At 35.2% G+C, this 26,089-nt stretch overlaps 1 protein-coding gene and 3 long non-coding RNA genes across 5 annotated transcripts; all 4 read left to right on the forward strand.

The window, feature by feature from the left end:
* The first annotated feature begins 4,823 nt into the window (after nucleotides 1-4,823).
* LOC120134821 (N-alpha-acetyltransferase 40-like) lies at nucleotides 4,824-5,724 on the forward strand. The gene is made up of 3 exons (XM_039151212.1): nucleotides 4,824-4,945; nucleotides 5,151-5,442; nucleotides 5,608-5,724. Exons 1-3 carry the CDS (start codon nucleotides 4,824-4,826, stop codon nucleotides 5,722-5,724), a joined length of 531 nt encoding a protein of 176 aa, XP_039007143.1.
* A 3,285-nt stretch (nucleotides 5,725-9,009) lies between these two features.
* Nucleotides 9,010-11,693, forward strand: LOC120134816. The gene is made up of 6 exons (XR_005517198.1): nucleotides 9,010-9,722; nucleotides 10,016-10,235; nucleotides 10,542-10,611; nucleotides 10,788-11,127; nucleotides 11,276-11,468; nucleotides 11,601-11,693. It is a non-coding gene; the product is annotated as an uncharacterized LOC120134816 (long non-coding RNA).
* A 32-nt stretch (nucleotides 11,694-11,725) lies between these two features.
* Nucleotides 11,726-13,832, forward strand: LOC120134813. 2 transcript variants are annotated; one of them, XR_005517197.1, is made up of 6 exons: nucleotides 11,726-11,801; nucleotides 12,083-12,168; nucleotides 12,749-12,837; nucleotides 13,438-13,487; nucleotides 13,620-13,676; nucleotides 13,740-13,832. It is a non-coding gene; the product is annotated as an uncharacterized LOC120134813 (long non-coding RNA). The 2 variants fall into 2 exon arrangements; XR_005517196.1 differs by having other exon boundaries at nucleotides 13,438-13,676; nucleotides 13,740-13,831.
* Nucleotides 13,833-13,842: 10 nt separating this feature from the next.
* LOC120134812 lies at nucleotides 13,843-14,573 on the forward strand. The gene is made up of 3 exons (XR_005517195.1): nucleotides 13,843-13,940; nucleotides 14,044-14,121; nucleotides 14,414-14,573. It is a non-coding gene; the product is annotated as an uncharacterized LOC120134812 (long non-coding RNA).
* The last annotated feature ends 11,516 nt before the right edge of the window (nucleotides 14,574-26,089 follow it).

Genomic DNA, 26,089 nt, shown 5'->3' on the forward strand with positions numbered 1-26,089 from the left:
CAAGTCTCTTTCAGTCTACAGGTGGTGAGTCTGGAATCCAACAAAAAGCAGAGCACCACACATCCAATCATGGACCTTCGACCTCAGTCTTGTTTTAGGAAAATCTCGACTTATAAACCATTTCGTTTCTGATTTCCCACCTAGTGTGGGATATTGCTTTACCCACGCCACTCTCACTTGTAATTAACAAAGGAAATATTTCTTCCATACGAAACGCCTCTCGTTCAGCTCCATCTTCTTCTCCACTTCTAGATCAAATTAAGAAACAAAGTTTTCTTGAGAATCAAATGCTGAACAGTGCTCCTCCAAACCTGGTTCACTTTCCCTCCCTCCCTCTGTCATTGCTTTCATTGAATCAATGTTTTGATTATGCAGCTGTTGATACCACAGTGACCAAGGCTCGTACTTCATTTGAAGGTTGCTCCAAGTCGTCATTGCCAGCTAAAAAAGCGAGCCTGATGAAAGCGTTTGGGGATTTTGCTGAATATACGGATATCTCATTCGTAAGCTCAGACAGACCCAGCACTGATCGAAACTCGTCCTTGCTTTTCAATTCATTCGTCGATTAACAGCGATGTGGGATGTTTTGCGTCTGCTCAGTTCTTAGTTTTCACATCCGTTCTTCTCGTCTTGTTAAAACAACGAATAGGGAAAAAATCGTAAACCATTCATGCTCCATATATTATTTGTTCATGAGAATTGTTACCACCGCTCTGGTGTGCTCTGGGGATTAAAATTTTGAGGATGGATATCGAGCAAAAACAAGCAGAGTTAATCGATAGTGTCAGTTCAAGTGGGTTCAGCTCTTGGCTCCGTAATCCTCGAAGCGACATTGCATCCTTCCCTCTTCGCCTTCTCAATTCAAGTGGGAGTAAAAGCAGTGAAAACGGTGGCGTTAATGAAATCTATCAATGAGAAATAGTGGAGGCGTCTGTTAGCCTTTCAATATGTTTTTGTAGTTAGTATTTAGAAATTCATATGGATTGTATTGTCAACTATTTCTTCCTCTGTTTGTTGCCTGGTTTGCTCAATTTTGAATCATAAATTTTCGTTTGACATGTGAATTCAGATGAGTCACACAATAGGACATACTCAGAGTGAGGAATATGAGTCGGAAAATGCAGAGAAAATTGGTATTCAACGAGTTTCTCTCTTTTCGCTTTTGAATGATAAGTAATGGATGTTTCTCACATATGATTGCAGTTGATTCAGACATGCTGCGAAACCTGAAGAAACTGTTATGGGGTGAAGAAAAGAAAGGTAATCCTGGAATTCTATGTTTTTCTCTTTTTCCTAACATTTGTGCTCTCGTTGAGAGACTAAACTATGGTGAATGATACAGAGTCCATTAAAAGTCTTCATGGCACTGTTGCTCGTCATGAACATTTGCTGGGTTCTCTGCAAGTGCATGCCGAAGAGAAGAAACAAGTGAACGAAATGATCTACCAGACGCTTCAAGATGTGCAATATCAACTAGCAGTTATATCATCACAGTTGGGATTGACGTCCAAAGCACAACCTGAAATATTTAATTATGGAATTTGGCATTTTTAATATTTTTTGGACGTAAAATTTTTTATTTTTGTAGTAAATTAAATATTAAATTATGTAGAGTGTTAAGACATTTTTTAAGATTTTTTTTGGACCTGAGCACCATGTAGAAGTCTTCATCTCAAAACGCCTTATTTTATCCTCTAATTATGAAGATTTCTATATTTGTTAATAATGATGAAAAAAAACTATTTTTATACCAAATTATTTTTTTAATAAGATTGTGTGTTTTGAGGCGTTTTTCCCGATATATCACCTATACCCTAAACTATTCTCGGTCATGCACCGTTCAGACTATTTTTCCCGATATAACACCCTTTGCAGTAAGGCGCCCCCTACAGCACGCTTTACGCTGATATGGTGCCACGTGGGGTAAGGCGTGCCCCCTGAAGAGCACTTTAGGCTGATCTGGCGTCACGTGGGTATAGCGCGGGGCAGGGGCCGCGCTTTCCCTTTGAATCTGACACGCGTCACAAAGGCGCGCCTTAGGTTTAATTACCCACCTACCCCGGTCGTTCATACCCCACCCCCTCCCTATAAATACACTCATTCTCAATCACTTTCATCACACCAAATCCTCTCAACTTCTCTCAAAATACTCTTATATCCTATTTTAACTGTTTAAGGTATATTTTATTATATTTAATATTTTATTTTTAATTTATTTAAGTATTTTAATTTTTTAATATTTTATTTAATTAATTTTTTTTACAGATATAAAATGGAAGGAGGTCTACATCGTTTGGATGAAAATCATATATCGCGACATTTTGCTGATACGATAATTTAAGTTATTACTAATAATTTATTTATTTTATTTAATGTATGATTATTAGTTTAAAAATTAATTTGTGTAATTATTTAATTTTAGGAGAGAAACCGTGTATTAGATCATTTTTATTAGGAACCTTAAGTTAGTGATATCTAGCTGTGTCTTGTAGTATTCAGTAGAGGTTGGATTCGGTCACATAGGTAGATATGAGGGTCATTGGAAAATAGAACCAGATCTTATTCTGCCTTAGTAGAGCGGTGGAGGCCGGAGACCCACACATTCCATATTCCGTGCGGAGAGTGCACGATTACACTTGAGGATGTTTCCATGCACCTGGGGCTTCCGGTGGATGGAGATGTGATATCGGGGATGGCACACGGTTCATGGACTGCTTTGTGTCGGGATTATATAGGACGTGTCCCGGAAAGTTTTAACGGTGGTCAGATACCGTTAAATTGCTTAGATGCCAATTTTTGGGAGTTGAGCGAGGACGCCTCTGATGATGAAGTTAAAATGTATGCACGAGCATGCATACTGCAGTTGATAGAAGGGTTGCTGATGTCGGACAAATCGCGCAACCAAGTTCACTGTATGTGGTTGCGACATCTTGGCGACTTTCGTCTGGCCGGATCACTCAGTTGGGGCTCGGCAGTTTTGGCTTTCCTGTACAGGGAGATGTGTCGAGCAACTGACTACAGGAAAAATGCTATTGGCGGATGTCTCCTGCTGTTGCAGTCTTGGGCATGGTATCGATTGCCCTTTTTATGTCCCGTTGTGAAGAACTCATTCGTATTTCCGCTACTATTGAGTTAATTATAAAACTGATCTCGTATATTAATCATTTTATACAGTGTATAATAAATTTTGTTTTTTTTTGAATAGGTGGTCTACTGATAGGAAAAATCATCAAGAGCTACCTAATGATTTAGAAAAAATTAGGGTGCTAATCGATCATAAGGTTTACACACATGTATGCCTTTTAATGTTTAAAAATCGATTTTTAGATTATAGTTGTATAATTAGATTATTATTTTGATAAAAATTATATATATTTATTTTAGTTTGAATGGGTGTCATATTCTAATGATGATGTGAGGATAGTGATCCCACCTGAGTTGAGGGGCCCATTAGATGTTTGGATGGTGATGGTCTATTTGATATGTTATGCGGTCGTCGAGTGGCACTCCACTGATCGCGTGCTCCGACAATTTGATCGTTTTCAACCAATTCCGGAAGCACTTCGTAATATAGAATAGTTGCATAGCACAGATAGACACGGCAAGACCGATACAGATTGGCTGGTGAGGCATCACGAGTGGGTAGTGTTGTGGGAGGACCGACATCGGCTCCTTCCCCGTAGAGAGCCCATTTTTACAGTAACGGGAAACCATTTCTACTTTCCGAGGATACACAAGGGCAGACCTTTCGGCGACGTCGACAAAGACTTTCACCGACACAGCACCATCGTCCCCCGACTCGTGGACGGAGAGCAGGTGCTTCCGGTTCATCCTCAACTGCACCAGCATGACCTTCACAGCCACCGTCTACAACGACTTACCTTCTGCATCCATATGTGATGTCGCCATCGTTATTCCCTTACCCGATGTCGTCGCCGCCACCGTCATAGAGTTTTATGACCTCTCCTGGAAGATATTATGGGTCTGTGTTTGTAGATCTGACTTGGGGTTCATATGCCCATATTTTGGCGGGTTCAACCTCATCACCCATGGCCGCAGCACATACACCTCCTGTACAGTTTTCACACTCAGCGATGTCGGGGTTTTATGAGTTTTCCCAGTTTTCGCAGGCCGGTGGGATAGTCAGTCATACACCTCCAGTGTCCTTATTCTATGGAAATGCTTCATTGTCATCAGCGCCTCATCAACCTAATGTAGATGCTCACGACGACGACGACGATGATGGTGATGATGATGACAACGAGGAGTCACAACCACTGATACGAAGAAATCCTCCTCGAGACCGCCAGCCACCGCCCAACGGAACACATTTGCGTCGCAGCTTCGATAGATTTTGTTTTTTATTATATTTGTATTTAGTTGTTTATTGAACTTTTTTATTTTAATTTAATAATTGTATTCGATGACTTTCTTCAATTTGTCACTTATTGTAAGATCGAATGACATTAACTTGAAGTAAATGCAAATTAAAGTACAAGAATTCTTATTTGATAAACAACTACATCAGTTCCTCATAAATTGTTACTTGATGACAGCAAAAGTGGACATGTTTTTCTAGTGTGTCCTGGGTTTCTACAATGCCCACATCTTCTGTCTTGTCTAAATCTTTCTCGAATATCTATATCACAATGAATTCGATTAGATTTTGGACGACCACGCTTTAAATTTGGTACAATCGGAAGTCAATCCTAAACCTCATCAGGGTCTTTGTCATTATCTATGGGGGAACTCAAATTTATATACCTTAAAAAATTCAGATAGTATGTATACGGATCCATAAAACAGTTATAATTTTGACGTCTATGGAAGAGAGATACGAGCCATTGAAGGAGATTGGATCAGGGAATTTCGGAATCGCAAGGCTGGTGAAAGATAAGAAACATAGGAGCTTGTCGCGGTCAAATATATTGAAAGAGGAAAGAAGGTAATCTTATTCTTAATTTTTATCTTCGGATACTCTTCCTTCTGCTCTTCTTTTTGACTGTGATGGTGTTCTCGTTGATACTGAGAAGGATGGCCACCGGGTTTCGTTCATTGATACTTTCACAGAAGTAAATCCCATCTTCTTTTTATTTCTTCTTCTTGTCTGTTTGTAAATTTCTAGGGATTTTTTATGGTGTTAATTGCAGAAAGAATTGGGTGTTACGTGAGGGTCCGTATGGATCGGAGTGGGCAATTGAAGAGAAGGTGAAACGGAGAGAAATAGTTGCTCCAGAAGCACGCTATATATTTGTATGCAACAATGCCAATGATATGATGGACAGTGCCCCCACTCCCTTGCTTGGTTTCCTACATTACCGCTTCACTCTGGAGGAAGAGATGCCTGTTCTTTATTTATACGAATTGCAGTTGGATTCCTCTGTCCAGGGGAAAGGGATGGGAAAATTCTTGAAGGAATTAGTTGAGCTAATTGCTCAGGAGGTTAATAATCTTTACTAATGCCCTTGAGTGTATTATTTTACCGGTTCATTGTGTTTAACAGAATTTAAGATAATGTTCTCAATCAAATGTTGCTTTAAACTCTATCAAACTAAATTTCAGGTTCTACGATGTGATTCCTTGCTTTGCATTTTATCCTTCTCTTAGAATCGGATGAGTGCCGTGGTGTTATCTGTTCAAAAATCAAACTCGTCGGCCATGAAGTTCTATATAAGCAAACTAAGGTCAGATTTTCACTGTCTAGGATTGTTGTTTACTTACTGATGCACTCCCTCGTTTTGTATAATCTTGTCATTCCTGCTTTGCACTTGTTTATAAGTGTTATGTGTTGCAAGGCTAAGATATGAGCAGCAAATCGATAAATCTATAGGCTAAGGCTCTGGTTTCTGTAAGCAATCTAAGGTTTATAATGAATCAAGTTATGCTACACCTAGTAATAAGTTTGATCCTTCTGTTAATTTGTTTGTGCCAATAACAGGAAGTAAAACCTCTGATTCTCGATGTTGTTCGAAAAGCAGAACACCTTCTTGTTAATGACCAATAAGCCGATTAATTATTCTGTTTTATCCATGTCCGATTGTGTTTCTCCATGGAAGGTTTTGTATGGTTGACAGTCGTTTGCCACTGATTGAGAATAAACGCTTCTCCGCCGTCGTCGTAGTAGAGGTTTCGATTCAGTCACTAGGGAGGTTGTCCACTTAACTGTGGTTCTGTTGCCCAGTGGTTCTTAGGAGATTTATGTTTTCGAAAACAAAGTGTGGTTATGACATGATATATCTAGGACAGAAATGTTTATGTTATCTGAAATTGTCTTTGATAAATTACTAGTGTCACATGTGTAAGGAATAATGCCTTTGTGTTTCAATGTTCCAAATAGGTGGAGAGGATAGAACTTACCATAGCATTGACCATTTGGCAAACGTAAAGTAAAACTTTGGCATCCATAGGGGTCTGAAAATGGTCGAGAAGGAAACTGAAAAAATGAGTGAGGGAATGTACATAAGCTGTCCATTCTTCATTTATTTGATATATTATTTGAAAAAAAAGTCGTGTAAATCTAGTTGAAGTTTTTTTGATAAAAATATAATCTTCATTCCTTCTTATTTTTTGTTTCTGAATCTGCATGCATTAGTTTGTTTGCACCAAACCTCATCCACATCATGATATTCAATCTAATAATCTATGCTAAGTGGGGTGTGTCAAGGGTACTAAAACCCTTATATTGCCTGAAATGCAATGAGTGAAAAAAAGCATTCACTTCGTTAAGGTGCAATATTCTGTCGATGTTTTTGTATTTATGTGTTTACGCGCACGTGTGTATAACACATGCATTATATGCAAGTGTATAATGCTTTTTTCTGTGCTCATGTTTAAGAAAGAGTTGAACATGTTATTCTGGTGTAAATTTAAGCCTCAGATAGTATGTATTATATTTGGTTTTTTATGAGCACTTTCTGGTTTGTTCCTAACATTTGTGTCGCTGAGTGTTTTATGCATAACTTAAATCAGTTATATGAGATTGCCAATGCATAACTCCGAATATTTGATTGTATTGTATACTTATCATAGGTTTGGTGAAGTGCATTGTGATAATATTGGTGCATTGTGATAATATTGGTCTGTTTAATACATGTTCAAAACTAAATACTACCCTTTTAGTAATTTTCTTTAAATGGCACATTAGTAGTGCCATTAATTTATTTGTTTAACATTCTGTTCAATTCAATCATAGTGGTCTTTCTCACTATTGTTAATCAAAGTAAATCTCTAGGCTTTGCTACTAGTCATTTGCTTTGAACGACTCAATAAGGTTGAAAGTAAATCTGTAGGTGATCCATAAATCTTTGGACTTGTGCTAAGAAAACTCTGTTTTGGTGCACAAATGCAGAGGAATAAACTTTCGACAATGATGTAGGGAAGTCAATAACAAAATATAGGGATTTTGTTTAGCCATTTGGTGCATGCCCCATACAAATTCTACCCTTTCAGGGATTGCATCCACTACCTTTTGAAGCTTTATGATATTAGCTTTAAGGTGTTAGCTACCTTGACCTGTGTTTTAACTTGGTTTACTGTAGCTCAATGTAATCCCTAAAACCTAACAATCGATTTCAAGAGATTAATTATTCTTTGCGAAAAGGATGAAGAACAACCATACACAAAAATACAAAGAGACAAACAGCAGAAGGTGAGAGTCGAAAGAAAAGGCTAACTTACTGGCCTTGTGTTCATCTCCATTTGACTTCTTTAATGATGTATTGAAAATGACAACCAGGTAGTGTGTGATCTTCACTCTTGACACCTGCCTAATTTTTCCTTTTGCTAATACATTAATTCTCTTGGAATATGAAATGAGTCAACGCATCTATGAAATCCGTTGAAACTCTGTAGAATATGTTTGGTCATTAAAATCAAAGTTGATTTGTATCTGTCACTTCCTTGCACCTGAAATCCGTTGTGGTGCCTGTTTTCTGCAATTATAAAGTGGATATTTCTTCTTCATTTTTCGTTTTCTCCTGAAGGTAGAAAATAGCTAGGAAAGGTTCACTTGCTTCTTGTATTATTTTGATTCTAGGTTGGCCTGAAGGGTGAATTCCAGAAGATATTCACCATAGAAGAAAATGAGAAAGCCGGATGGACTGAATTGAAGCCTGATTCTACTCCCTCCCCATTTACTTAGTACAAAGTAAGTTTTTTCCTTCAACTGTTGTAGTTAGCCTAGCATTTACCATGATGGAATATTACTACATGGTTTCTTGTTTCTTAAAACACTTATCTGTAAGGACTTTTATCTCCTAAGAGAGTTTTAATTAAAATAAAACTGATCCTAATAAACTAATTCTTTCTACAAATGTTAATATTTTTACTAATATAATTAATAAATTTCTTTTATTATTGATAAATGTTCTTAGGTAATTTAATTTTAAAATCCATATCATATCTCTAAATTTAAATCTAATAAAAATACGTTGAATTATTATCATTCTTAAATATAAGAAAACGATTAGAAAACTGCTAGTTGTACTGTTGTCATATAAAAATTTCTATCTACTTCTAGTGGAATTTTATCACCTCTCGAGTCCTAATGGTTTTTCTTGCCGATCCTCTTTTTATTATGGGTAAATTACGCTATTCATCACCTAACTATCTTCCCACTCCAGATTTGGTCACTAAAATTTAAAAAAAATCAATTTAATCACTGAACTTTAGAATTGTTTCTGCTTTGGTCACTTCACTGTTGTTATCACATTTTGATTCCTTTGACGTTCTTTTTATTTTGATTTTACCATTTGGCTTCTTTCCTTATTATCTCGTTTTTATTCCTTTGAAGTAAACCCTAAACCCTGAGCCCCAAAAAGTAAGCCCGAACCAAAAAGCTCGCCCTCCACCCTTAGTTTCTTCCTGCGCACGTGGAAGATTTGAGGGCAGCCGCAAGCCCACCCAAACTTGCAGCTGCTACAAAATATGGGCCGAAGGCCTTTATTCATATTCTTGGCTTTTTAGTTTATAAACCATTTCTTTTCTTATTTCCAAAACGATGTGGGATAATGCATTTTTTTCTTGTTTCCACCACGAGCATTCTGCCAAAGATGAAGCTAAACTCACAGCTTGAAAATGGCTTCCACTGCCATCTCTCTTTCACTACCGCCATTCCCTTCTTCGAGTGTTAAACCCAAAGCTTCCGTCTTCAGCAACTGCCATTTATTCATTGCAAAAAACTCACCATCTTCTTCTTCACTCCTGACTTCAACATCAACACCAAGAAGAACAGAGCAAGTTTGTACTGCTTTCAGGATCAAATGGTCATCGGCTTCTTCTTCTTCGGATACTCTTCCTTCTGCTCCTATTTTTGACTGTGATGGTGTTCTCGTTGATACTGAGAATGATGGCCACCGGGTTTCGTTCAATTGCTTCCAATTTTCCCCTCGAAATTTGATTGGGTTTTTGTTTTGTGTGTTGGGTATTTGGTTATGTTGTAGAATTCGCCATGTTTATTGAATTTTAGGATTTGGGTTTTATTAAAGAATCCGTGAATTAGAATATTTTTGTTTTCTTTGAGATGGTTGGATGCTTGTTTCTTTCCGAGTTATCATTGAACACCATTTTTGGATAATCATTGCATTTCCGTCTCATTATCAGTCATCATATTGGAAATCTACATGAACAGGGAAACACTCTGGTTGTCCGTTTCCCTTCGTTGGAAAGAAGCTGAAGAACGTCAAGCCCGTGAGCTCAAAGCCGGTTTGAATCTGACCCAACAGGTGATTTGTGTATTCTTCTATCTTACTTTGATGTTCTTTTGTTTAGTTTACAACCCACACGGTTAGATACGAAATCACCTTGGAGAGATACGAAAAAGAGATGGGAAACATTAACAGTTAGATATCTTGGAGTAAGGTTGTATTGTTTATTAGTGGTTGTGTTTAGGTAGGTTTCTTTTTTTTCCCCATGTTAATTGAATTTCAGTTTCTCAATCGTTTTGGAGTTATGCTCAAATCTTTCTCTCTTTTTTTCCCTCTTCTCATCACTGCAAATACTGGTGACGGAAGAGAAGATGGTTGCTGCCATTTCCAGGATATCATCGACGGAATCATTTGCTTCTGGTTCTTGAATCGGGACAATATAAATGTCTGATACTTTAAGAAGAAAAAAACGAAGAGACCAGCTGATATGATGTTTAAGTACAGAATCTCATATCAAGAAAGTTAACTGATGAATTCCCTCATCACCTCGGAATCTCGATAATGGTTGTCGTCGTAGTTTTCATTTTATGTGTAAGTTTAACCCTGCGTTCCTCTGTCACGTCTTTTGTCTCCAAGGTCATGTATCTAACTCTACTTATGGTAACACTAAGATGGTTTCACAACCTCATGTCTTTGAAAATGATTAAACGCCAATGCCAGCATACTTTTGAATAAACTGGAGACTTGCTATTTGATGTTTTGTATTCATCTGTTGGTGTGCCATCCGAAGGCATGATTTTAAGCCGTTCTAGAAATTTCACAGTGCATCGTATTCGTTAAGTCTTTGTTGTTATGAACTGCAGTCAGTGAAACCCGTGTTCAATCATGTGATTGCAGTGAACATGCTGGGGAAAATTGCATTAGGAAGGCAGAGGAATCAAACAGAACAGATTGACTCACAATCATTGTAATCTTTCATTCTTTTGAAATCCATTAAACCAAGTTCTTGTGACAGCTCTTGTAACAGATTGGCTTAACTCATTGTAATCTTTTCTATGCTTTTGCACCAGTCTCCTATTCATGAATAATGAAGCTGAAAATTTATGAAATATTCCGTTTCAGTTTTTTATATGATCCTTGCAGATGCAGCTGTTTCAAGCAGATGGAAGCTTAAGTCAGAAATATCTGTTGATTTGGAACTAATGGATTTGTTGCATCAAGACATGGGTGGAGATGAAAGAATTGCTGCACATCTGTTCTTCCTCACTCTGGCTGCATGTAATACTGTGATCCCAATTGTTTCTCAGGATGCTTCTTCTGGTCATGATAGAAGTGACTCATGGGGAGAGGTGAAAGCTATTAATTATCAGGGTGAATCACCTGATGAGCAAGCACTAGTTTCTGCAGCCTCTGCTTATGGGTATACTCTACATGAACGAACGTCAGGTCATTTTGTGATCGATGTCAATGGTGATAAACTGAGGTATATGATTTGTATGGTTTGTTCTTCTGTTTCCATGCTGCATATTTGATCATTTTCTACTGATCCTGCCCTAGCAATTTTCCCAACGCCAACTATCTAGTTTTCTCTATGCAATTTGTTGCGTTAAAATATAACTTCCGTGTTTCAGGTTTTGGGGTTGCATGAGTTTGATAGTGTGCGCAAGAGATTGTCAATTGTTATAAGATTTCCAGACAATACAATCAAGGTGATAGTGAAAGGTGTTGTTACCGCAATGTTCAGCATTTTATCAAGAGAAACTGAGAAGGATGATCAGATTAGACAAGTAACTCAAACTCATTTGACCGATTACTCGTCAGAAGGTCTCCGCACTCTTGTAGTTTCTGCAAGGAATATACCTTAGGAAGAATGTGATGTTGAAATTGTTTATTCAGCATCTAATTTATTTATATATACCATTTAAAACTTACAATATTTTTTTTTCATTTGAGCAGTTGACATATTTTGGGCTATCAAATGTTGGTCTCATCAACAGTACTGATGACTTGTCTGGTCCAGCAGTTAGCGGAACATCTCTACTTGATGATGAGCAGCAGTTATGTGCATCTGAGCATCAGCACGAGAGCGGAAGAAACGTTCTGCTGTTGGTACACCTGACTATTTGGTGCCTGAGATTCTTTTGGGAACAGGACATGGTTCGTATAACCTTTTTTTAGTTAAGGTGCTCTAATTATATTTTCGTTACCTGCGTTCCTTAAAGATCAAGTTTGATTAATTTGGTCAACCTGAAATTTTGTATATACCATATGCTTAAGCAATATAGATTCTAGCTATTTGGTTGATTAATTTAATTTATGACTGATATCCTGGTTATAATTAGCTCAAAATCCATGGTAGCTGAATAAGTTCTAATTTGTGTATTTGGTAGTATTGCATTCTAAGTAGCAAGCTCATAACACCATCCAAATTTTCTCAGGTGCAACAGCAGATTGTTGGTCTGTAGGTGTCATTTTATTTGAAATGATTGTTGGAATTCCATCCTTCAATGCAGAGCATCCGCAGGTAATATCTTGATTCTATGAGTTCTAGTTCTTGCCAGTACCACTCCCTTTCTTCCTTATCGAACTCAATCATTTCTTTGATTGGCATTCAATGACAAGAGTCAATGATGTTTTACCTTCATAATTTCATTGTGGTAAATTGGTAATGCATGAATTGGAAGACATAAGCCATCAAATTCAGTTTTTTGTGGCAGTGTTATAAACTGCTGAGACAGTATGGGGAGTACAATGGTTCTTTTCTAGAATATTGGACAATCAAGGTGTATCTTCTGTTTGATTGAGTGAAAACTACATGGCTGTCATGTTGGACTTACCCATTACTTTTCAGTTAGTTTTGGGACTCTGGACTTGAGACATACGGGAAACATGATACTTCTTAAAAAGAAACGATAATCATTTGGTTCAAAAAGCAGGGATACTTGGATACTCTAATGATGATGCCATTGATGGGTTTCTTTCAAGTTTTTGTAGATTGTTACTGTTGGAGTGCTTCTAAATTATTAGTGGGCCACTGACAATGAAATTGCATTTTAAATTAGTTCTCATTCTTACATTCATTCTCTTTCATATTTTGGTTCTAGATAATATTTGATAATATTCTCAACCGTAAAATACCTTGGCCACGGGCACCATAAGAAATAAGCCTGGAAGCAAAAGATCTAATTGATGGGTAAGAAAACTATTTTGTTGATGTCATTGGCATTTCATGACAATTAGATTCATCATTCATCTTGAAATAAATTACAGTTGTAATGCAAAAAAGCAGTAGCCCAAGTGATTTCTTGTTACATTATTGATGGACATAATTTTTTGAGTTCAAGGAAATTCTACGGAGCATTCATGGTTGCAGAGTAACTGTTCTGTATTTGCTTATGACTTTGCTTAAGATAGGTTTCAGTCCTATAGATTGAAAAATAAATCCATGTACTTTGTTGATTGTCTGTGTAATCTAATTATCTCCTCGTCAAAAAAGTGAAAAAAACATTTCTAGAACATCAAGGTATGTAGATCTTACAGTGTTTTCACATCTTCATATATAAAGTATCCTCGTTGGCAAAATGATAGCGATATCCTTAACTTTAATATTTTCTCAATAAGATATACTCTGCTTTGAGATGTTTTATCAAGGTTTCTTCAGAATCACCTTTTTCAATTTTAAGTATCCCAAGAAGAATCTTAGTTATTGTAATGCTCTTTTCTTGTTTTAATATTTTTCTTGGTTCAAGTGCCCCAGTATGGAATTAAATTTTAATATGTACTCCATTTTCAGACTGTCGACTGAAGATCCTCATCAGACTTGGATCCAGAGGAGCATCCGAGGTGATATTTATTCTTAATACGAGTACAACCTTTGGTTGTTTCGTGTTCCTTTTCTTTATACTTATGGGTGCACGCTTTTCTTAATTGTCTGTCTTAGATGTTTGATTAACGAACGATGAAATTTTTAACCAGGTGAAGCAGCATGTATTTTTCAAAGATATCAATTGGGACACACTTACAAGGCAGAAGGTGAGCCATGTTATTGTTTCCAAGTGTCTTCCATTTACTCACCTTGCTTACCACATTTTACAGGCTGCATTTGTTCCCAGTTCAGAGAGTGCGCTTGATACTAGTTACTTTACAAGTCGTTACTCATGTAATACTTCAAATGAGCATGCATATTTTATCAAAAAAAATGAGCATGCATATCCTGGTAGTGAATTTGATGATTCAAGTGAGGCTGACAGCTTAAGTGGTAGTAGTAGTTGCCTGAGCAACCGCCAAGAGGAAGTGGTATTTTAGCCCCAGAAATGTGCAATTTCTTAAGTGATCATTATGATTATCAATGATTTCTGTTTTTGACTTTCTGTTGGTCTGTTGGCCACAAATGAAGCAGGGAGATGAATTTGGAGGTCTTGCTGAAATTGAGTCCGGTTCATCTGTCAATTATTCTTTCAGTAATTTCTCATTTAAGGTATTCTTTGACCTTGTAATTGCATCGGGTATTTCTTTCAGTTTGAATATAAGTGCATTAGTTTGGTTTTTACATAAATAATTTACCCCCTCTTTTTTGGTCTTTTACTTGGTTTTCAGAACTCATGAAATTTTGTACGCAACAACATATCCTTTTCTGCAACATGTCATTGTATTAATGGTGTTGATTTGAAATAGCTCGAAGATTTTTGTATATGGACATATCGCTTGATGGTTATACTAATTTGTTTGTTTTCTTGATCCTGACTGTGTTGATCGACGTGGTTTGGTAGAATCTGTCCCAGCTGGCCAAGTTTGATTACAGATTGGCCAACAACATCGATGACGAGCTACAAAAGTTGCGTTGACGGGCTAATTATCATGCTTTAAGATTTACGAAACCTATTCAAGAACTTGGGCAGAAACTTGTAACGAGAATGCGTGCGATGGCAAAACATTTCAGAATGTACTCACGATACGTAACTTGGAATCTGAGAGTTTAATAACTAGTGATCAGAATGTTCATTTTGCAGGTTACAATGAATGGACAAGCTAGAAGATTTTCATAGCAAAATCCAACATGAATATGTTAATAAGAAATCTCCAATAATTAGAAAAGGAGAAAAAAAACACACGCTCACAATACTTTCAGACAACCAGCTATTACAGAGAGGTAGGGATTATTCTGGTTCAGTTTCATGAAATATCTTGCAAAAAAACATTAATTGTTAGTTACAAGGATAAATCGCCCACCTTCTTAGTGTCCATTCCTCTTGGACCCAAATCAATATAAAATGGGGACCCACCAATATTTTCTGATAGAACCTCGTGCACTTGTCTTCCAGCCATGCTGCAGGATTCCAAAAGTTACATTTAGATTAGAGCTCCTAAAAATGGCATTGGGGCTATCAAAGAAAAGATGGATGTCAGTGTAAATTCAAGAAAATTGAGGCTGCAAAACTACCATCCTACAGATTAAAGACCAATTACCCAAGTAACAAAGTCAAAGAGAAAATGAAAGCCCGAACCCCAAGTACCGCTGATAGTTCTGAGATTTTTCAGATTCCAATACATAAAGATAGAATCCAGATAATACAACAAAACAGGTCTGGCATGAAGCAACATAGTTTCCAATACCCTGAACCAACAAAGTTAATTATGGTTAAAATCAGTTGCATACAGTCAAGTACCAGTATAGATCTAGCTTTTACAATGGAGTTAAAAGCGAACCCGCTGCTTTCTTCTTTCCCCCAATGTGGGATTATGGTCTACCCCTGACAAAATTCATGCTTCTCTGCTTTCTATCGTGATTAACCACAGTACAACCGAATCAACGCTCCAGAATTTTTCACTTTTTACTAATCTGGAAAATTTGCGGAGATGTCTTGAAAAACTGACTGTTCCTCAATTATCCAACGCCACTGTTCCTTTTAGGAACTTGCAGACACTATCCATGGTTCTCTGCAAAGTTAGTAACAGCCTCGACCCATCGGTGCTTGACCTGCCTCAGATCTTCCCTCGTTTATCAGAGCTGGTAATCGAGTATTGTGATGATCTGGTTAAGCTACCCTTGAGCATTTGTAAGGTGAATTCACTACAAAGTATGAGCATAACCAACTGCCACCGGTTACGTGAATTGCCTGCTGAAAAACAGGTAGCTCCTAAACCTTTTGTTATTATTTCTATATATTTCTTAGTTTTCTGTTGAAGAAGCATGAATAACCACTTCTTATATACAAAAATGTCCGATTTAATTTAATTTACATTATTATCCAAAGGCTAAGCTAGGTGAAAAATACCAACTTCTACTATGACGAAAAACTCAAGACATGGGTGGAGGAAGGTGTTGAACCTCCAGCTTAAGGAACAGCCTTGCCACCACCTCCAACCACTGTTGCATTCCAAAATGAAACATCTATCTACAACTTCCACTCATTGAAGAATGAGGGTTCCCCCCAACAGAAACCCAAAATTCCAAAACCCAACCCCAATAGAACATGCTTCCGGGATCCCTCCTATTCCTACAAGCTCCAATCAATTCTTAGCTCGTGGACGGATTGGTGTTCGAGCAAGGTACTTCTGAAGTTTTATTTGTTAGCAATGCATGCTATTGCAGTTGAATGATGCTATGGAACTTACTTGATGGGGGAAAAGGCTTTAAAGGGAAATGAATGTTGAAAGTAAAGATAAGGTCATAAATGTAGAATTTTTCATTAGACTTGGTTAATATTTAGCTCGCTATCTAAACATAAGGTAATAACTAGATAAGTAAATAATGATTTAATTGACTGTGAACACCTAGATCATAATTCCCTAATTTATTGTACATAATCATATCATCATTTATATTCATAACACATAGCTCATATTTTGTTCTCTTATGCTTACATAGATCCTATAACATATATTGTAGCGTACTAACACGTATCACATATATAAATTCATTTATATATAAATTTCTTATTTCTCTTAATTCAAGTTTACATTACTCTTATAACCTTTTTCCTATGACTTCATAGATCTTTACCATGTAATTTCTATATCATAGCTCATCTAAGCACATTAATCTTTTTCATACATCTTATCTCTCATATGATTATCATTATTTATGTACAGATCTCCTAATTGATATTCTATTTTCATATTGTCCTATAAATCAATGCTAGTTAGTTTATCTCACTATTCATTTAATACTATAAGTAAATTATAATAGTTTCCATAAACTTGACTCGTGTAATTTATGTTTTGCTATTATATCTTGATCTAAACATATATTTACATGTTCATGATCACTTAACTTATTTTCTTTCTATGGTTATCACATACAACATTTACTATTATACATGATTCGTGACCTTATAATTTATTTCACATATTCATACAGCTTATAAGGTTCGCATATAGTTACATATTTCGTTCCCATATAACCCATATCATATAAATTCATATCTCATAACATATAATATGAACAAAGCATATACACATAATACAACTTAATCATGCTTCTATTCATGCAAACATAAAATATTGGAAACAAACTTATCACAAGTCTAATTTCCATAATAATATGCACAATCTAATAATATGCACTCACCTTGGCCTCACTAAGTTCCAATCCACTTTTATGATTTCCTCTCTTTCGATCGAATCTTAACTTGATAATCGTTCTGGAACTTGTTCATGTTCGATATCTACACAATCATACATTGATGCAATCAGTATCCCATTGATATACTTTAATCTATAATTTCTTATACCAAAAGAAATGTCTATTTCAATTTCCCCTTGAAGTGCATCGATGCATTCTACAGTGCATCGATGCATTCTTTAACATGTGCATCGATGCACTACCCATGCACTCCTTATGCATCGATGCACTAACTGCATTCGATGTTTCCATTTTTTATGGGTGCATCGATGCACTTCCTGTATATCGATACACTCTGAATAATTTCTGGAAATTTACCCTTGATGCATCAGTGCACATTGAATATGCATCGATGCAAATAGCCCATAATTCATTTTGAAGCCCGAAAATCTACTCAAATCAACTCAAATGCTTTATCTTTCATCCCCTTTCATGTTCTCAACTCATATACACATGCTTAAACCAATTTATATCCATATAAACCATCTTTAACTTCAAAATTCTACTCCTCACATGTAACTCAAGAATTAAACCAACTTTGCAATATGTTTTGATTCCAATTCTATGGATTCTAACTTCTTAATTAGACCCTTGATAAGTCAAATTTAACTTTCAACTCTAGTTATGAACTCTATTCTAAGATTTCATCCAAGAACCTCAAATCTTTAATCCCTCCTAACTCCATCATACATTGATTTTAAAATAACGTAAGCTTTCCTTAAGCTTAGTTATCATCTAATAATCAAAACTCAGTCTTAAATTTAACCAAAAACTCAATATTCAGAAAACTCACCTTTGGCTCTTGGTTTTTACGCGTAAGGAAGAAGAAAGATGAGGAGAATTCTGGAAACCATTTTGTTTCCTCTTCCCTTCCACGTGTTTAATATATAATCATATTTAAATATTTTCCTTGCAAATGACCCTTTTGCCCTTCAATTCACCTTATAATTACTAAAATCTTTTAGGCAATAATTCAAAATAAATCATTAAACTATTTCATTCTTCTACTTTAGTCACCAAATTATGAAACTTTACAATTTAGTCACTAACCCGGTATTACGGATGTTATAAATCTCCCCCCCTTTTTAAGAAAATTCATCCTCAATTTCACTGAACATTTTGATAAAAACTTATCTTCTAATGTTCTCATATTGCTTCATTTACTTTTCAATTACCTTTTTCCTTTATACATTCATATCATGTCACTTATCATTTAAACCCTTAACCCTAAACCTCAAACCCCAAAAAGTAAGCTCGGGCCAAAAAGCCCGTCCACCACCCTAAGTTTCTTCCTGCACACGTGAAAGACTCAAGGGTAGCCGCAAGCCCACCCAAACTTGCAGCTGCTACCATCACATGGGCCGAAGGCCTACCCCTGCACAAAAGTGCACATAGCCTTCAGCTCATAAGGTTCACATATAGTTACATATTTCGTTCCATATAACCCATATCATATAAATTCATATCTCATAACATATAATATGAACAAAGCATATACACATAATACAACTTAATCATGCTTCTATTCATGCAAACATAAAATATTGGAAACAAACTTATCACAAGTCTAATTTCCATATAATAATATGCACAATCTAATAATATGCACTCACCTTGGCCTCACTAAGTTCCAATCCACTTTTATGATTTCCTCTCTTTCGATCGAATCTTAACTTGATAATCGTTCTGGAACTTGTTCATGTTCGATATCTATACAATCATACATTGATACATATCCGTATCCCATTGATATACTCTAATCTATCATTTCGTATACCAAAAGAAATGTCTATTTCAATTTCCCCTTGAAGTGCATCGATGCATTCTTTAACATGTGCATCGATGCACTACCCATGCATCGATACACAAATCACCTTCGATGTTTTCATTTTAAGGGGGTGCATCGATGCACTCCTTATGCATCGATGCACTAACTGCATTCGATGTTTCCATTTTTTATGGGTGCATCGATGCACTTCCTGTACATTGATACACTCTGAATAATTTTTGGAAATTTACCCTTGATGCATCAGTGCACGTTGAATGTGCATCGATGCACATAGCCCAGAATTCATTTTGAAGGCCGAAAATCTACTCAAATCAACTCAAATGCTTCATCTTTCATCCCCTTTCATGTTCTCAACTCATATACACATGCTTAAACCAATTTATATCCATATAAACCATCTTTAACTTCAAAATTTTACTCCTCATATGTAACTAAAGAATTAAACCAACTTTGCAATATGTTTTGATTCCAATTCTATGGCCTCTAACTTCTTAATTAGACCCTTGATAAGTCAAATTTAACTTCCAACTCTAGTTATGAACTATATTATAAGATTTCATCCAAGAACCTCAAATCTTTAATCCCTCCTAACTCCATCATACATTGATTTTAAAATAACGTAAGCTTTCCTTAAGCTTAGTTATCATCTAATAATCAAAACTCAGTCTTAAATTTAACCAAAAACTCAATATTCATAAAACTTACCTTTGGCTCTTGGTTTTTACGCGTAAGGAAGAAGAAAGATGAGGAGAATTCTGGAAACCATTTTGTTTCATATTCCCTTCCACGTGTTTAATATATAATCATATTTAAATATTTTCCTTGCAAATGACCCTTTTGCCCTTCAATTCACCTTATAATTACTAAAATCTTTTAGGCAATAATTCAAAATAAATCATTAAACTATTTCATTCTTCTACTTTAGTCACCAAATTATGAAACTTTACAATTTAGTCACTAACCCGGTATTACGGATGTTATAAATCTCCCCCCCTTTTTAAGAAAATTCATCCTCAAATTTTCACTGAACATTTTGATAAAAACTTATCTTCTAATGTTCTCATATTGCTTCATTTACTTTTCAATTACCTTTTTCCTTTATACATTCATATCATGTCACTTATCATTTAAACCCTCAACCCTAAACCTCAAACCCCAAAAAGTAAGCCCGGGCCAAAAAGCCCGCCCACCACCCTAAGTTTCTTCCTGCACACGTGAAAGATTCAAGGGTAGCCGCAAGCCCACCCAAACTTGCAGCTGCTACCATCACATGGGCCGAAGGCCTACCCCTGCACAAAAGTGTACATAGCCTTCAGCCCACTCGTAGAACCTGGCGGTTGGTACTTAAAAACCATTTCAATTCTGTTTTCATAAGAGATGTGGGATTTTGCTCTTCCCATAAAAAACTAACGCAAGACAAAACTCAACCGTAAGTCCCCCCTGACTTCCATTATCATTTTCGAATTATGAATCGATTTTCCCAATTCTTTGGCTCTGTCTTTGCTTCGTCTCCAAGTGCTACAGCCACGTTCTGGAAAAGCACTTATAATTGATGAAAACTCAACCGTAAGTCGTCCCCCCTCTTTGCTTTCCCCTGTGATAAAACGTTAGTTTTCAATGGATTCTGTGTCTGCGTGCTTAGCCTCAAATCTTTCGATTTTTTCTCCGTTCGTTGCTGGATAAAATCTGGCTTTTCCTTTCGTTTTGAATCAAATATTTCCTTTCTTTTCATTTTTTATCAATGTCCATTTACCCTCAAGTTCTAAGGGAACTGTTTCCCTTTTAATAATTTTGTTTTCGATGTTTTTCGTTTAATCGTTGTTGGAGAATGGCTTGTTTAAGTTGTTTGATGAGATCGTTAGGAGGCAATTGGATCCCGTTATTGGTTTGGTTTCGTTTGATGGCAGGTAATTCTGATTTTTGTTCGTTTCTTGCTGGTTTTTTTTTTTTGCATTATTTTTGCTCTGGAGTGATTCCTTATGAATGAGATTCCTTATCAGTTCAATGATGCCGAGTTGTTGTGTAAACTAATATCTTTTAACACTTCTACAATGCTCAAATCTTTCCTTCTTTTTCGCTTTTCATCAATGAAAATACTGGTGACGGAGTTACAGAAGCCATGTTGATGGCTCCACTCAATTACAAAGCATCTTCTTTCATTGGAGTTAAGTTCTATATGTGTACCCATCGCATTTCTTGTTTTGTCAAACATAGCTCCCTCGTCTCTCAATCCTCTTGCTTCCTTCTTCGCGTGGTTTCATATTTCTAAGTTTAACCCATTTCAACCATAAAATTCCTCTAACTGGGTCTCACTTCGCCACCACCCAAATTGTTTTTATGTTTTTGCTCTCCTTTAGATGTTCTTCTAAAACAAGAATTTGGTTATCAGAAATTTATTTCGTGTTGTTGAGTAATTGTTCGTAACTTCAATTTTCAGGTATTTTTACTGAAATGTAGATTCTTTTTGGAAGTTATAACATTTGGAATGATTTAATCGATTGATACACAGAACTGTTGATTCGTTTGTTGATTCTTTTTTAAGAATTATGTGATTATTTGAATTTTTTTATGTTAAAACTCTTGGAGACTTTACAGTGCGCAACTTTTAAGTTCGTAATGTTGGTTGCATTCCTTTTTTCCCATTTCATTCACTTCCATAATACGATTCATGAGTAGAACATAGAAGAGACAGTACCTAAAATAGCGAGAATTTTAGAATCTAGGATTAGTGCTTTGTGAATTGCAACTATAGTGATTGTAAGCCCTTATGCATTGAATAGATATGTGAATTCCATTGTTGATGAGTTGTTGAGGGAAGATGAATCTATGTCCCAGTTTTGTCACTCTCCTTTCGGACAAAAGTCGATTCCTCGGCAATTCAACTTTGATCAAACAAGTAATTAACTAAGAATAATTTTGAAGGATTAGTAGTTGATATAGTTAAGCTGTATTTTATCTTTGTTGATGTTTAAAATAGAATAATTGAGTGAAGAATTGATGATTTTCGGGCTTAAAGTAAAATTTCTGGACAGAGGGAACCGATACCTATGAAGGAAGAATCGATTCCCCTTCTTGAACGAAAAATTTTCAGTATGTTCAGGGGGTATCAATTTCCCCTGGGGGGGAATCGATTCCCCCTAAAGGAAAAATGAAATTTGGTTCTATAATCTGACTTAAGTTGTTAACATCAAGGTTAAGGTTTAGGCTTCTGATAGTTGTTTTGAAATGTTATATTTATGTAGATATTGAGCCTAAACAAGTTCTGGAATAATCAAAGGATTAGAATTGATTCAAATCAAACAAGGCTAAGGTGAGTGCAATTTTAATTGTACTTATATTATTGAACGAACATTGGCTTGCGATGAGCCAATTATGGAGTTACTATGGTAAGAAGTGACTCTTAAAATGTTATTCGATATGTGATTCTTATATGTACATGAATACATGATATGCATAAACATAAGAGCATGAAACATAAGATATATGATATGATATACATGATTATATGCATATGTGATATATGTTATGAGATATGACCAATGTGAAATGAAATAAGCTATGTAAATATATGAAATGACATATGAATATGCAATATGTGATATGATATGAAATATATGGTTACACATACATGTGGTATGTGACAGAAGAGAAAGAACAAGTGATGAGAAATATATTCATAATAAATGCCCATAGTATATGATACGAGAGTTATAGGTATAGTTGGCATGCCAAGAGTCGAGGGTATTGTAGTCCTTCGGGACGTAGTCCTTCAGGACATATATAGCAGTCCTTCGGGACGAATACTGAACAAATGTTCGGTGCCCCATGAGGGAATTTATACGAGCTGTGGTGACAGCATTAGTGCACAACCTCAATGTACTCACATACTACTATTCTCAATAATATACATGGGCAACAACAACAGCAATTGAAATATAAATTAAAGTGAAAGTGATGCAAAAAGGTAGGTTTCATGTGTGCATGACTTGGTTATATATGTCATAGGAAATATATCCATGCATATTGAAATATCATGATCAACTGGTAAGAATGCATATTCATGAATCTACTGTTACATGTTTATTTATTGCCTCACTAAGTCTATGACTTAGCGTGTAAGTGATTTACACTTAGGTACCAATAAACGTGAAGAGCAAGAATAGAAGTGGCAAGGACAATATTATTACTAGAAGATCATATCAGAAATAATCGACAAAGTATGTATTTTGTTGTGTATAGAGTGTTGGCATGTAATAAGTCGTTAATTACGAGTACTCTGATTGAGTTTGTATTTTATGGTCATTTTTATGTAAATTAACTTATTTTGGTTTAAACAAAGTTTTAAATTTCTCTGTTTTTTCAAAAGAGTCAAAGTTTGAAAAGTCAATGTGACACCTCGAACTCATATTCGGGTCGGGTACGGGTTGGGTGTTACACCTATACTTTCTAAGGATAACAAACTTCCTTTCAACAATTGAGGTATAAATGAACACATGATTGTTTATTTCTTTAAATGGATCCAAAGTCCAATTATAAGTTGGTGAAGGTGAAATAATTTACTATTCATAAAAAGGAATAAATTAAATTAATACTTTAATTAAATATGGGTCGCTAAAAATAATGCGAAAAAATTATTTATGGTTATCAATTTTAACTTATAAGGGGTAAAGAAAGTATACCAAGAAATAGTAGAGAATGAATTAAAAGTCTCAGGGACTGCTAATAATAGAAGGAAGAAAAAATATTTAAAAATATTATTTTTATCTAATTATTTAAGTACGTATTCAAATAAATAAAGAATTTGGTGTATATATATTCAATAATTGAAAATATTTAACTAGTTACTAACAAATTTAATAAGATAAAATATAAAATTATTTAAACAAAGCTAAAAATTGAATATTGAATTATTCTTTTAATATATTAAATATTAATTATTAGTCGTCATCACTTTAAATGATATAATACATATACTATAAGTGACATAATACTAATCGATAATCATTACGTGTGACATGATATATACTATATTATTTTTACGAATTAAATCACATATATCATATTATTTTTATGAGAGACATGACATGTATCATATCAATAATTAAATATGTTTAACAAAAAAAATAGTTAAATATATGTGAAAATATCATGTCAACATGTATTCACAATGTGTTAAAAACCTATATGCCTTTATTTATTTATTTATTTTAATAAGAATAATTTTGTATTTGTGTCACGTTTATCTCTGTCTTTCGGTAGTTTTCAGTTTTTTGGTTTTTTCGTTTATCTTTTTTCTCAGGGTTAAATTTGACATTGCCACGACTGATCAAAATGTCGCTTATTTGTTACCAAGATGATATTTCTTGCTTTTGACCCTCAGATTGATTTGGATACGCGTTTTGCATTTGTGGATAGTTTTTTCACGTCGCTCGACTCTAATTTACGCTTTTCAGTGGTCTTTTAATAGTTTCATCTCTTTTTGTGGTTCTTTTATCGATGCAGACATATTTATTCTTATCTTTATTTTGTTTGAATTTTTTTATTTGGTTTTTTAACATTTTCCTTCTTTGATCCTTATGTGATCTAGGTGGCTAGTTTTTGCCTAGATGATAATAGACAAATGTCATAATTATATTTTAGGTTTACAATTATACTTGTAAATCTTCAATGTAATTTTGGATATTTTCTATTTTTATTAAAACTATTGAGTTTCTATAAAAAAAAATAACAATTCTCTTCTAATATGAAATATTTATATTAAAAAAATTAAAAAAAATGTTAAGAGATAAAATGTAAAAAAAAAGTCAAAATGACTATTTGTAATAACTTTGAGAGAGATAATTTTATTATTACAATTATTGAATCAGGTTGTTTTTTGAATTTTTTAAACACATATTTAAAATATAAATTAATATTAAAAAAGATTTAATTGCAACAGAATACAAGTCGAAATCTAAATTTGGAGCCAAATTCATATTTGCATTTCCTCCAATCTAAGGTAAAAAAAAAATCCGGGAAAAAGAATGTGCATGGGCTTCCAATTCATAAGAGTGACGCTCTACCACTGAGCGCGAGCTACAGTGGATTATCGTTCTCAGCTTCTCTTCGTATATGTCTTGGATAATCATTGGGAATAATGACCTTAGCCGATTCAAATGGACAGGAGGTGGCGAAGAGTCAAAATCGAGGATCAAAATCAAATCAATCCCGCCACGGATGACAACGAAACTCCACTTCTCAAACCTGTAAATAATCTCCCTTATTTGTATAAATTTCCTTATGTTTTCACGTTTGAATCAATTTGTTTGACATTAATGTAAATATAATTCCCGTTTATATTTCCCAAGTATATATGATCATTTGAAATTGATAAAATCAATCTGATTGCAGCTAATCTACATGCTCTAAAGCTGAGTTGCGAACTTGTTCGAATTTTCATTACAGGTCATTATTTTTTTATATACAAAATTAGTATTTGAGATTTCTACTAGATTTTTTTTAAATTTATTTATTTTTCTGACACAGAAACTGTGCAGCAGCAGCTACGATTGCTGAAGCTGGTGGTGATACTAGGATTGAAGCAATTCATTTAGAAAGAACTCTCCCTCAATTACTTCTTGATTTCTAAGGTACTTCAACTTACTAACTAATACTCCCATTCTCATCATATCAAATTGATGATACAGTTTTACCCCTCTTGAATTTTTGTGGTAATCTGGGTTGCTGTTCTAATTATCGTTGTTGTTTGGATTTGTATGTACATGGATGGTAGGTAATTTCTCGTGGTTCTGTTATTATATTATCAATTGTAAGTAGAGGGAATTGTCTGTACAGGGAATTCTTGTTGGGAAATAAAAAAGAAGTGCCAAATTTAGCATCATATTTTTTTCTTTCGCTAACTTATGCGTTCTTTCTATTCAATTTGCCTTGGTTACTTCTACTTTGAGAGTCGTGGTAAGAAATTCGATGCCCTTTGCTTTGGGTTTGCTTCAGGATTCCTAATTGTTCGTGGTTAACACATTAGAAGAATTG

Source organism: Hibiscus syriacus, unplaced genomic scaffold (genome assembly GCF_006381635.1).
Source record: "Hibiscus syriacus cultivar Baekdansim isolate YM2019G1 unplaced genomic scaffold, ASM638163v2 tig00110599_pilon, whole genome shotgun sequence".
Lineage (NCBI taxonomy): Eukaryota > Viridiplantae > Streptophyta > Magnoliopsida > Malvales > Malvaceae > Hibiscus > Hibiscus syriacus.